At 39.9% G+C, this 14649-nt stretch overlaps 1 protein-coding gene across 2 annotated transcripts in view; it reads right to left on the bottom strand.

Annotated features, from left to right (window-relative positions):
* Nucleotides 1-14649, bottom strand: part of MRPS27 (mitochondrial ribosomal protein S27) — a 91880-nt gene that overhangs the window by 57150 nt on the left and 20081 nt on the right. For both annotated transcript variants that reach the window (XM_082835745.1, XM_082835746.1), the window contains exon 4: nt 13934-13992. In XM_082835745.1, coding sequence (XP_082691871.1) covers nt 13934-13992 — 59 coding nt within the window. The remainder of the gene's footprint in view (nt 1-13933; nt 13993-14649) is intronic.

The following is a 14649-nucleotide window of genomic DNA, read 5'->3' as shown; positions in this document are numbered from 1 at the left end:
GAATGGCCATCATCAAAAAATCTACAAACAGGGCTTCCCTGGTGGCACAGTGGTTGAGAGTCCGCCTGCTGATGCAGGGGACGCAGGTTCGTGCCCTGGTCCGGGAAGATCCCACATGCCGCGGAGCGGCTGGGCCTGTGAGCCATGGCCGTTAAGCCTGCGCGTCCAGAGCCTGTGCTCCGCAACGGGAGAAAAAAAAAAAAAAGTAAAAAATCTACAAACAATAAATGCTGGAGAGGGTGTGGAGAAAAGGGAACCCTGTTGCACTGTTGCTGGGAATGTAAATTGATACAGCCACTATGGAGAACAGTATGGAGGTTCCTTAAAAAACTAAAACTAGAACTACCATAGTAGCAATCCCACTACTGGGCATATACCCTGAGAAAACCATAATTCAAAAAGTCATGTACCACAATGTTCACTGCAGCTCTATTTACAATAGCCAGGACATGGAGGCAACCTAAGTGTCCATCGACAGATGAATGGATAAAGAAGATGTGGCACATATATACAGTGGAATATTACTCAGCCATAAAAAGAAACGAAACTGAGTTATTTGTAGTGAGGTAGATGGACACAGAGTCTGTCATACAGAATGAAGTAAGTCAGAAAGAGAAAAACAAATACCGTATGCTAACACATACATATGGAATCTAAAAAAAAAAAAGGTTATGAAGAAACTAGAGGCAGGATGGGAATAAAGACGCAGACCTACCAGAAAATGGACTTGAGGACATGGGGAGGGGGAAGGGTGAGCTGGGAAAAAGTGAGAGAGTGGCATGGACATATATACACTACCAAATGTAAAATCAATAGCTAGTGGGAAGCAACCGCATAGCACAGGGAGATCAGCTCAGAGAGATCAGCTCGGTGCTTTGTGACCACCTAGAGGGGTGGGATAGGGAGGGTGGGAGGGAGGGAGACGCAAGAGGGAAGAGATATGGGGATACATGTATATGTATAGCTGATTCACTCTGTTATAAAGCAGAAACTAACGCACCATTGTAAAGCAATTATACTCCAATAAAGATGTTAAAAAAAAAGGGTATATACATTGAGCCCTTCCTTTTTAATGTCAGACAGCTTTCCAAAAAATGTGATGTCCTTTCCATCTGGGTGTTTAACTACTAGTGTTCATAAGCATCTATTTCTCCCTATCTCTGAGCCATGATAATCTTTGCACCTTGATGCCCTTGGGGTGGGAGTGGTGAAGATGTATGGGAACTATTAGTCTTAGAAAGGTAAACTGGAGTCAAAATACATTTTTCCTAAGGAGAGAAGTATGGGGAAGAAACAGTCCCTGTCCTTCAAGATGTTACAATCTAGCAAAACCAACACTAAGGCCAAATTTACTGAACACTAACCTTCTCTGTCCTAAGATTGTTCTAAGGACCTTATTATAATATATTCATTTCTTTAAGTCTCATATACCTATTCTAAATCACAGGCACTATTTTAATCCCCATTTTGTGGATGAGGAAACTGAGGGACAGAGAATAGAAGTAACTAAATCATACAGTTAATAGACAGCTGTATTCAAATCTAGACAGATTGGCTCCAGAGGCCATGCTCTTATCTAATACATTATACTGTTTCTCAAGTAAAGAAAAATAAGAAGCACATATTTTTGATTAGTCAAAAGACAAAACAAACTAAATAAGCACCCCTGACTAGATAAAAGAAAAATCTATACAAGGGGTCAGAGAAATCACAATCAAATCATGAAAATCAGAGCAAGTTTATGGATGTAACAGAATTTGGGACAGGCCTTAAAAGACGGGTTGTACTCTTATTATAGAAGGAGATGGGGAATGGAGGGAAGAACAGAGGCAAAGACAGTAAAGTACAGGGCACATTCAGAGAGCAACAGTCCATTTTGGCTGGAGTCTAAAAGCACTGTGTAAATGTCCCATACACGTTAACTGTTTCCACCTGCTATTAAGTCAGCAAATGGAGGATTATAATAATCTATACGTACAAGATCCACAAAGTTCTCGTTTTAATGAATAATTTCAGTGTCCTTCCTATCAAAACTCTGCCTGGGCTTTTATCAATAGGGACTAATGACCGATTTGAGTTCCCCTCCTGGTAGCATCCATCACTGAGCCATGAAACAGTCCGTGTGTAATAAATACAGTGTTCATGTACTGTAATGGCCTAGAGTTGGGAGACCTGGTTTTAAGTCCCAGCCTTGCCCATCATTAGCTATGAAACTGGTGATAACATTTGTCTTAGTATCAGCACTGATATTAAAAAGAAGAACAGAACAGATTTCAAAATACAAACTCTTGCCTGGTTTAAAAAAACAACAACAAACAAACATAACAGGAAATCTGGCATGGAAATGACAGCAGCCAAGACCACTAAAGAGAATTCACATCAAATACTTCTAGCTCCTCAAATGTCCTCTTGCCTAGACCCATGACATCTGGAAATACTCAGGAATTTATTTGCCACTGGCCTCAAAAGTCATGATGCAATCAACTGAAACCTCTGTTCCCACAAATCTCTTCCTGAAGCTTTTGTTTATCTACTCATCTCTCCCTTAAATATTGTACCAGCTCCTGAAAAGATCTCTTAATTACCTTCAAATCAAACCTCCTCAATACAAAACCCTACCAAAGTCTCTTTAATAAATATAATATATTCAGTTATACTTTCTCTCTGCCCTATAGCTATAATTCCTTGTACCATGGTTATGACTTCACAGTTATGAAAATAACCAGTAAAAAGAGTTTTGGATCAAAGGACTCTGTACTGTGGAAAAAACAACTTGGGATGTATCTTTTTATAGGAACTATTGGAGTTTTTAGGTTTAATCCGCAAAGGGTTCTGCAGCTATTAGAATAGATCAACTTTAGCCCTCTCCTTCTAAATCCCATGTACATGCAAGGCATCAAAAATATATGTTTTGTGGGCCTTTCAGATAAAGATCATAGGTAAACGTCAAATATATATGGTACAGAAATTAGTTCTCTGGAAAACAAGAGTGAATACCCTACTCTCATACCAAGAAATTTGCTAAAGGTACTTATAAGTAAGACAGTAAATGAAGAAGCCTGCCCCTCAAATCCAGAAGAGAATGAGTGATCCCCTATTCTTTCTGTTGTTTAATTTTACATCTGCTAGTTGTTCTTTTGATATTCATGGTTAAGGTAGCTGAACTTCAATTCTACTATTTAAATAAATAAGGCTCTGAGTGAGAAACTGAACAAAGACCAGAACCTCATGCTTTCAAAGTCTGAAGCTCCTGGTGATAAAGTCTAGCTTCTGTATCAGTGAGACTGAGAAACATATTTCAGATATGTAAGGTGCCTTGAGAGGCATCCAAGATCAGCTGCTTGTCTAGGAAGCTGATGTCCAGATAGTTCATTAACTGGTTCCAATTTACAGATCAAAGTGGGAACTAAACCGGTCCTGAAAACACAGGTCACCTGACTCTTTCCTCCCATCCTGATTCCTTCAGAGTCTTTTCGGCTCTTTTTTTTTCCCCCATGACTATGTATTTTTAACTGGTGAACCTCTGTATATGCTAGGTTTTTCTAGGTTTAATTAATTTCATGTCACTTTGTTAGGAGGTATTTAAATATTCACTGAGTATGCTGGTTTACTACCTAGACTGCCTCAGGAAAAAGAACTGGCACAAAGAGACACACTGGTCTAGCTGATGACCCTCTGAACTTCAAGTCAGGCCTTCATCCACAACTAGAGCTTGGACTTGTCACATGGAAATTGCTTAGTCTTCCTAGGTCTTAATTTCAGATTCTGAAAGTTAGCAGGACTTCAGGGCTTCAGAGATCACCTAGTCTAAAAGTTCCCAACTTGTACCAGGATACCGGGTAGACCCTAATGTAAGTATGTTTTGGCAGTTGTTCTTTCTCCAAAGCTCTGTGGCCAGTTCCTCTCAAACAATCCAAATGTGGTCTGTAGGCATAAGACGTGATGCAGCAAACTTAGAAATATGTATACGTACAATGAAAAGGCAAGAAAAACACTGCCTTGCTGTCTTCTAAATCTGCTTCCAATTCAATACTTCTATTAAAGTAGACCAGCCTCATTAACTGAGGTTCAATTTTCAGTTCATTTTTGACCTTCCTTGTTTTCTAGCTTTATATTCAACCTGTCACTAATCCTGTTGATTGATTTTTCCTTCCTATGTGCAAAATATTCCTTTCTTCATTTCCACCACAGGACGGGCCTTTTATCACCTTAAGTACAGATAATAAATTTCCCTCCCACACTTACCTCTTTCAATCCAAAACTTACTCTATTAACCTTCCTGTAATAGGTTTATGATATACCTTTCTCAAGAATCTACTGATGACTAACAATCTTAAGGATCTTTAAAAATATTTTTTTTAATAACTAATATCTGCAGGCCTTGACGGACATAATCTTTTTGTAATGGATATTATTTCATATGTATGCTGTGCGTCAGAAGTTCCTAGAGGTGAAATTATTGGGTCAAAGGGTATATGCATTCATAATTTTGATAGATGTTGCCAAAGTTCTCTCTACAGAAGTTGTACCACTATATATATATATCTACTAGCAACGCATGATGCGGCCAGCTTTCTATTCCCTCTATAATCTGCCCACCTTATTTCCCACGACTCCCTGGTAGGCCCGTCAATCCCCATAAGGTCAGATCTCACCTCACTCTATTAACCCCCCCTATACTGCTTGCTGCATCTTGAACACTCACTCCCATTTCTTCTACTCATCCAATCTTCAAGGCTGTCTCAAGTTCTGCCTCTTTTATGAATGTTTGCTGATCATGACATCAACCCCTCTTTCAGCCTGCCCAAAGCATGTTTTCTCAGACACACATATTTTGTTACATATCATCAATTTACCTATTTATTATATCGAAGATTTCTGTTGATGTTGAATTGTTTCACATATCTAGTTTTCCCCAGCCAATTTACAATCTTTTTTTTTTTTTTTTTTGCGGTACGCGGGCCTCTCACTGTTGCGGCCTCTCCTGTTGCGGAGCACAGGCTCCGGACACGCAGGCTCAGCGGCCATGGCTCACGGGCCCAGCCGCTCCGCGGCATGTGGGATCTTCCCGGACCGGGGCATGAATCCGTGTCCCCTGCATCGGCAGGCGGACTCTCAACCACTGCGCCACCAGGGAAGCCCTATAATCTTTTTGATTGTAGTGATTCATATCCTTCCTTTGAACACACCACAGTTCTGGTAAATTAAAAAATACTTCTCTTAAACCTGCTATTGGCTTTGGAAATTCCCTTTTACACAGAACTGAGAATCATTTGTCTTACAGACTTGAAATCTGAAATTCTGTCAGGACAGTTTAAATTTGTCTTCAATGGAAAAAGAATGATTACTGACTTTCAAATAATCAATATCCCTTCATATCCTATAAGATCCTTCTTACCATCTTATTTCTAAATATATACTAGATACTCAATACATATTTCTGGAATTGATCTTGCTACTACTTTCTCTATTATTAATAATATATGTATGCATGTATGTGTGAACATACACACAAAGTGATTCTAAAATTGATATGGAACGCAAAGGACCCAGACTAGGTAAAACGACTTCGGAAAAGAACAACAAAGTTGGAAGACTCACACTACCTAATTTTAAGATTTATTATAAAACTACAGCCATAAAGATAGTGTAGTACTGGCATCAAGAGAGGCAATGGAACAGAGATCAATGGAACAAAACAGTTCAGAAAGAGACTCACTTGTCTATAAACAACTGGTTTTCAACAAAGATTCAAAGGTAATTCAGTGCAGAAAGAAAAGTCTTTTCAACAAATGGTGCTGACACGACTAGGTATTCTTAACACCAGAAATTTAACTTGGACCCTTACCTCATACCATATTAAAAAAAATAACTTAAAATGGATCATAGACCTAACTGTGAAACCTAAAACTATAAAACTTCTGGAACAAAACATAGGAGAAAAATCTTTGTGGTGTCGGGTTAAGCAAAGATTTCTCAGTTGACACCAAAGGCATGATTCATAAAAGAAAAAATTAACAAACTGGACTTCCATCAAAAATAAAAACTGCTCTTTGAAAAACACTGTTAAGTGAATAAAAATAAAGAAGATTATGAGAGAAAAAGTTCTCAAAACTCAATAATAAGAAAACAAGCAACTCAATAAAAGAAAAAAGGGCAGAAGATTTAAACAGATACTTTACCAAGGAGTTATATGGCTGGAAAATAAGCACATGAAAAGATGCTCAACATCATTAATTATTAGGCAAATACAAATTAAAACCACAGTGAGTATAACCACTCTGGAATGTATACCTACTATATGTTCCAGCCATTCCACTGCTAGATATTTACCCCAAAGAAATGAAAGCTTACGCCTCTACAAAGACTTATAAATAGATGTCTGTAGCAGCATGAACTGCTTTGGCCTCCGAGGATAAGGGCCTTCAGGGACCCATTCATTATGCCAGAGGAATACGAGAGTATCTAAGGTGTGAGATCACTCTGGGCAAGTTGGGTGGAATGTTAGAACCATAGCCAAGAAAACACCCTTGAATGTTACCCCTACACTCCTCCTATGACCAGGCTCCAGGTTGAAATAACAAGACCAGCGGGAGAGAAGTGCAAAGTCAGAAGGAGTGGAGGCTCCATGGGTCTTTGGCAAGGCGTGAACGATGTTCGTGACAATCTGCTATCCTCTCATGCAGAGCCATTAACAGTACCCCTCTCCCAGGCCTGTGGTAAGGATTAGCAAATAAGAACTAAATAAAGCACTTGGCAATATTAAAGTATGAAAGTGTTTTTCTAAAAAATGCTTTAAGACTCATTTACCGCCCCTCTTGGGCTCTTTGCTCTTTCCTTAATAATGTTCAAACATAATGAGACTTGGCAGTATGCTAACAGAAAAATTTTTAATTTCATTTTAGTGCTGTAAAACACAATCTCTATGCCCTCAAAGAAAAATGATCACTGCTTAAACTCATGAACAGTGTTCCCTGCTAGTAAACTCCCACTTGCCCCTCTTCCTACAGGCAGAAATGGATTCTTATAACATAGGCCTGGGGTAATGCACTCACCTTCTAAGGAACCATGTGGTTATTTTTGCTTATTGAAAAATGAAGCTATTTTGGTCCTTCCTTTTTAAGGCTGGCTGCCAACCCGGGACCTGGAGACGTGCAGGCTGCCATCTGCCTCGCCCCAGCTGTTCCTGACCCGCCATCCGTCTCCAACCAGGGACACTTGGTATCTGCCAGGTCGGTTAAACCACGGATGAAAGATGCCTGAGGCCAAGGTACAGTGTGGATGACTCTGTTGGCAACACACAGCCTGCCACACATCCTTAACTTCCTCTCATTAGTGGGTGGCACGCCACTCTCCATGGCAACACAGAGAGCTGTATTCCAAGAAAAACAGACCTTCTCATGGAGCTCTGCAACAATTTTTTCTTATTGTGTGACAAGTAATTCAGCATTTCCCACATTTTTGCTAACAACCAAAAGGCTACCTTTTAAAGAATGTATATTCTTAAAATAGAGAGAATATGTTATATAGACATTAGAAATGTCTATCACTTATCCTTAGGAATGACCATTTAGGTTGCAGATTAAATTATCAGTTCAAATTATTGACGCTCTAACAGTAAAAGGAAAGTTTAATTTCATGCATCTCTTAACTGCCACGGTCCCAAAGTTATTTGAAAGTCTAAATAAGCCTTTAAAAATGCAATTTGCAAACATCCTCAGTGAAGAAGGAATTTTTATGGCTTGGGTTTGCATTCTATTAATGCAGTAATCAAATACTAATACAGCCACTGTTAAAGCTTGTTATAAACCATGAAAATAACAGCTTTTACTGATGCCACAATTTCACTGATGACATGCAGTTTTATCTCAAAAGGGGAGACAGAGCCTGCCTCCGGGCTCACGTGTCTGCACGTGGGCAGCACACATCAATCTGCAGAGTCCTGAGCTCAGAACTACTGACTAGGTGGTCCAGAAAAGACACGCTCTCCAAAAAATAATAAATGAAAATTCTAGATAAACTCACTATACAATAACATTGACCTCAAGCGGACAGATCACAAAAAGAGATCTATTATGGAGAAAAAGCTAAGATCATGGTTCTTAGGATACAAACAACAACCCACAGACTATGAGAAATATAAGGGATTTCCTCTTACCCCTTAATTTAATTTATTATTTTTTTCTTTTTTTTTTTTTTTTTTTGCGGTACGCGGGCCTCTCACTGTCGCGGCCTCTCCTGTTGCGGAGCACAGGCTCCGGATGCGCAGGCCCAGCGGCCATGGCTCACGGGCCCAGCCGCTTCGCGGCATGTGGGATCCCCCCGGACCGGGGCACGAACCCGCATCCCCTGCATCGGCAGGCGGACTCTCATTGAGCCACCAGGGAAGCCCCATTATCCCTTAATTTTAATTTCCTCCTGCTTTACCACCCTCTAGACTGTACTTTCCATGGAATTCCTTCTGCCTCAATTTTCTTAAAAATAAATTGTAGCCCCATCTGAAATCCTTATCGGTATTACCTTGCACTGGGAAAGCACTGTCTTGGTCTTTCTAGTACTGTTCCACTGTTCACATTCACCCTCATGACTTCCTTTCTCAGCGCAGGACAGGCAGTGGCTTACACACACACACTCTATGTTGGGTCTGCTCAGTTAATCTCCACGCCTTAGTCTCTGTGTCAGTAAAATCAAGATGCAAACTGGATTCTTAGCAACACTATAAATTGATAGTAAGGCAAAGGTAAGAAATCTTTTTTCTCCAAAAGCCAATGAGAGGGCATGTGGGTAAGAAGCAGAAATCAATCCTTTGGCAAGGGAAAAAAAAACTGGTTGCTCAATTCCTTTTAAAACTAAAGTGGGACGTATAAAACTCTTTTTAACAAATGTTAAGCATGAATCAGCAGTCAACTTCTCATGCTCACCAATCACTGAGCAGCCTCTTCCTCTTAGCTGCCATTAGCTGTGCTGTGCTCTTACCTTTATCTTCTGTGCCACCAAACCTCTGCTGCTACTGCAGGGGGAACACCGTGGCTTCTCCCCTTGCCAACCCGGGGCTGGAGTGCAGAGGGGGGTGATGATACCAAAATCGAGCAGCGGTGTTCCCACCCAACACCCTCCCAGCGCTAGTCTCCTGATGGACAGCATCTCAGGGCCTGTCCAAATCTCACTTTTCACCAAACCTCTTCCTGCTCCAGTAGGGAGACAAGAGACTGGCTGTATCTAAGTTCTCATTTGGATAACAGAACACATATCAACCATATGCCTGTCTTACTCTATAAGGTCTAACCTAAAATAAAAGAAAGCCTTCTTTGTAAGAAGAAAAACAAAGAACTAGAAAACTTCAAAAAGCCTGGGGTAAGAAGCAGGAATAAGCCTAAGCAAAAGGCCTTCACAGTGAGGTTTATCACATTTTTTTGTGACATGAACTCGCGGGCAGTCTGATGGCACCTTCTCGAATAATGTTTTAAATGCACAGGATAACGAAGGAGACCAATTATAGTGAAACAGAATTATCAAAACATCCTTGAGATATGGTCACATGTGCTTCTCCATTAACGTACGAAACAAAACTAGCCAGCAGTGGTTTAATTATAAATGCAATTTCTAAGCAGTGATGAGCATAATTTGTCAAGATAGCTGCAACAAATGTAATGATATATAAAAAAAAAATCAATGATTTTTATTGGTGAGAAAGACACAGATGCTGCTAACAGTACTGTGATCTGTTGCCTATATTCACAATTGAAGGCAATGCTAAATACTGATGTAATTTTATTCTCATCTAAGTTCCCAGAACCCCCTGAATTCTCTCCACCACCCCGATATATAAAGAAGCTGGAGGCACAGCTTTTCTGGCTGAAGCAGAAGCAGGGGGCTGGTGGCAGGGCTGTCTGGCCTCTCCCTCACATCGTATTCCTCCCCAAGCCACGCACCGGAGGCCCCTGTGAGGAACCAGCTCGAGGGCTTCTTGGAAGACAGTTTGCAAACCACTCATAAAGTGATTTATTAGTCAGCCTGCTGAGAGTATCCCTGCAAGAGCATGCCTGTGCCTATTTTCCTAACCTCCCAGCCATATCTATACACAGTTTATGAAGTCCCTGGCTCACGTCCTTCTTATCTTGCTTTATTTATTTTTTGTTTCTTTTATTCTCTTATTTTAATGTTTTATTTTGTTACAGCCCAACAGTTCTTAGCAGGCTTTGCTCTCTTATTTCTTAGCTTTCATATTTTGTTTATTTTACTTCAATTTAGCCTTTTTACTGTTGTAATCACTTTTACTCTTGGTTTGTTGTAAAGTATTATCAGGTTTTTCAAAAACATTTCTTTATTGTCAACCTATATCGTTCCTGGTATTAACTGACTTAATCATCTTTGGTTCACATTATTCTTTTGTTTAAAGTATCATTTCCCTTTCCTTGGTGCTTCCATTTTTTATTTGTAAGTGGCAGGGCAGAAGTTGATCAAAAGGTTGTGGGCCCCCAGAGAGGAGCCCAGAGCCCAAAGAGGCATGGTTGAGCATTTTTTCTCCCTCCTGCTATCTAAATAGCAGCCTCTCTTTAACTCTCCTTAAAACATCCCTGGGACTCTTTAATGTTGATGCCCCCAAACTTTTAAACCTGTGTACTTCAGGAGATTCAAAGGCTGAGAGTCTTTCCTGGAATGAGAGGAGGATAACACACTGGCACGTGCCAGAAGCACCCTGAACTGCTTACTTGTTCACCTGACTCAACGGCAGGTGCTCAATTAGCTCTCCACTGATCACCCCAGGTTTCCAAACTTCTTTGGCTCTAACAGCCTTTACATAATCACTGGGGAGATCTGATCACCAGAAGATGAGAGGATGCGGCAATTACATTCTGCTTGCAGAGCCTGGTCTCTACAGACTGAGGCAGGGAAAGATTTGTGCCACTGACAGAGGTGGCAGCCAAAGTCCTGTTGTGGGCCTTCCCCTCAAAGACAGTACTGCCTGGGGAATGAGAAATTCTCCAGGCAGGCCAGGAAGAAGCTATTAGTTGCAGGATTAATGAATTGCTCCTATATTTCCGTATCTTACACCTGTGATTGTAAGTTTACCCTGAGATATCTAAAGTCATCCCATGTGGAAATGTTAGGCATGGCAACCATGAACGCTGAAGACCTAACTGGTGGAAATCCCAGAGGCCCTCGGTGTCCTCAGGATTAACATTCTTGATTTCAATTAAAGCAGGGAAACCCCAAGAGTTCATAACTTAACCTGCAATTCTGCTGAGGCATTACTATGTTTTGTATATCCTCTAAGGCTGGAAAGCAGGAGTTGATGCTTAGCTGATGCACGAATACTGGCCAGCCTCCATCATCTACACGTGATGCAGCTTTACTGTGCTGTATTTGGTCTCACACACATACAACAGTAATCTCATGAAGTCATAAAAACATTTCTTTCTTAAAAAAAAAAAAAAATCTCAGAAAAAGAGAGCTAATTTTCTTGGCAATGGGAGGAGAAAGAACGGAAATAAAACAGTGATAAGTCATGGTTAGAACACTAGTTTTGATTAAGCAAAGGATGGGGAATGTCAACGCCTCAGATTTAAGATGGACAAGAGTCTTCTATATGACCTATATAAAAACAGGGAGATTTTATGAAGCTTTCAATAGGACTCTAGGCCTCACAAAACTGGACATGATATGAAGAATTAATCACAAAATGTCTTTCTGTAGGACTTAAAATTTCTCAGTTAAACTTCAATGCGTGAAGACAGGGAGAGTGTCTAACTTATTCACCACTATATGCCCAGCACCTTGGACAAAGTCTGGGCACACAATGGGTGCTCAGTAAATACATGCTGAATATTGAATTGCTGAAATCAATTATATGCTACAGAGGTACAAGTAAATTTGGGACATATTTCTTCTAAGACTATAGCACTGTGTCCTACAGGACGGAATTCTAAAAAATAGTTCCTATTTATAAATTGGAACTATTTTCTGCATTTTCCCATGAACAAAGCAAACAAAGGTGCCAGCCCAAATACACCTTTCACCACTGGCAAAAATAACTACCATAGAAGCCTTACAGTGCCAAAGAACCACTAAAGGAAGGCAGGGCTTGCTCCCGTCAAGGAATCCGTTTATGTTTATCTTAATGAAGGGTAGGAGGGCACTTGCAATTATGATTTCAGCACCTAGAATTTAAACTTCAGACACTGTTAAAGACAATCTTAGATTTAAAATAATATTTTTTTAAGGTTTGGAATCTTATCTACTTGAGATTTGTATTTAAACAGAAAACACCAAAACGGTGGTAGAATCTACCCAATTCAGGAAGAAAAAAAAGAAGCCTTATTACTAGTTTGCAATATCACATGCAAGAAAATTGGATATGTTTTCCCTAATATAAAGAAAGCTTTAAAAAATATATACCCAGATGTAAATAACTGAAAACTCTCTTGATCAAAACAAAGTTAAGGGACTTCCCTAGTGGCGCAGTGGATAAGACTCCACGCTCCCAGGGCAGGGGGCCCAGGTTCGATCCCTGGTCAGGGAACTAGATCCCACATGCATGCCGCGACTAAGAGTTCGCATGCTGCAACTAAGGAGCTCACGTGCACAACTAAGGAGCTGGTGAGTCACAACTAAAGAGCCTGCCTGCAGCAGCTAAGGAGCTGGCAAGCCGCAATTAAGGAGTCCACCAGCCGCAACTAAGGAGCTCACCTGCCGCAACTAAATAAATAAATAAATATTTTTTAAAAAACCAAAGATCGAATGGGAAATTCTAATACAATGTTTACTGGAAACATTTTAAATTTCAGCCTGAGTCTTTTTCTACAGCCTAGGAATTGGAACAAATCATAAATCTGATTTTTAAAATCACAATAAAAAGTTAGTTGTAAAAAAAAAAAAGTTAGTTGTAAGGTATCATTTTGACAGGTCAACTATAAGAATAAATCATAATTTATTTGATCAATCCTTTATTTAATGAACTTTAGGTTATTCCAGTTTTTACTGCTATAGACGGTGCTGTACTGAACATACTTCTTTGTACACAGGGGAGAGTGTAGCTGTAGGTCAGTGGGATTGTTCCCAGTTGTGAGAAAGAATGAAGTAAAGGTAGTAATGTAGAAAAAGTGTTAATTGAAAATAGAAGCTGAATAGTACTTAAAGAGTGCATTTCCACCTAAATAAAAAAGGGAGGAAAAAGATAAACAGACATATATTTTTTTCTCCTATCAGACTAACAAAAATCCAGAAGTGTGAAAATACCTCTGTTGGCCAAGCTGTAGAAACAGGCCTCTTTCATACACTGCTGGTGGGAATGTAAATTGGTAAGACCCCAATGGAAAGCGATTTGGCAACAGCTATTGAAATTAAATATGTATATATATATATACATGTGTATTATTACATTTACATATGTATTAAATATACATACTTATGAGAACTATGTGCAAAATTACCTATGTAAAAGGTTATTAATTATTGCATTGTGCATCATACAAAAAGAGAGCACAAACAACCTAAAGGCCCTACGATAGGGAACTGGTTTAAATAATATATTCATAGTATGGAATGTGACAGTTATAAAAAATGTCTAATCTCTCTATACACTGATATGGAAAGATCTCCAAAGCACAAAGTTAAAAAGCAAGGAGTTGGGAGCTTCCCTGGTGGCGCAGTGGTTGAGAGTCCGCCTGCCGATGCAGGGGACACGGGTTCCTGCCCCGGTCCGGGAGGATCCCACATGCCGCGGAGCGGCTGGGCCTGTGAGCCATGGCCGCTGAGCCTGCGCGTCCGGAGCCTGTGCTCCGCAATGGGAGAGGCCACAACAGTGAGAGGCCCGCGTACCGCAAAAAAAAAAAGCAAGGAGCTGAACATTATATACAGTACTTACCACCTTTTGTGTTAAAAAAGGATGTGAAACAAGAGAATATATAGTCAAATGAAATGGAAAACTTACTTGTACAGGTAATACTCTGCATGGTCTATCTCTTCTCGAGATGAAATGTTGTCCACAAACTAAAAGACAAAAAAAGAAACCTTTGGTTGAATATAAATTATGCCATATATTGAGCCTAAGTCACACACTGACCTTAAAAATAAAACACGCATTTTATTAGAACAGTGTTCATGTAGTGTGGCTCCATTCTCAAAACCACTCTATGTTAATGCCAACAAATAATCTACAATGGCCTCTCTTTTTCTATACGTAGAACAACCTTGGTTAGAAAAACTGTTTAAAAACTAAACGTTAACCTTGCTCAGAACAAGAGAGAGCTCCTCTTAGTGTATTTATAATTAGTCACTGGTATTTCCCATTAACTTTAAACCCTGATATTTTCTCTATGTTCCAAACTCCAAATACATGGGAACACACAGTTGAAAGGATGAAGACTCTAATGGCTGAAAAAACATGGCCCAAGAGAGGAAAAGTCTAAATTTAGAGAACTCAGTCTTACAACCATTTTTCCTATCTGATTTGGTTCTGCTACAGACCAGTCAACCTGTGATTCTTCTACCAGCAAAGTCTCCCCTCGAACCACAAACTCCTTCAGTGTGCTCAACTCTAAACCAGAGAAACAAACAGAAAAGACTCTTCTAAGGAGGAATTCTACTCTAAAGTAAAGACTCAGAGGAAAAAGGGTGAAGTAGGAGATAATGGATGTAGTGAATATA

This window comes from Leucopleurus acutus (assembly GCF_964270905.1).
Source record: "Leucopleurus acutus genome assembly, chromosome: 3".
Classification (NCBI taxonomy): Eukaryota; Metazoa; Chordata; class Mammalia; order Artiodactyla; family Delphinidae; genus Leucopleurus; species Leucopleurus acutus.
The sequence above is the reverse complement of the archived record's forward strand: the minus strand, read 5'-3'. Positions and strand labels throughout refer to the sequence as shown.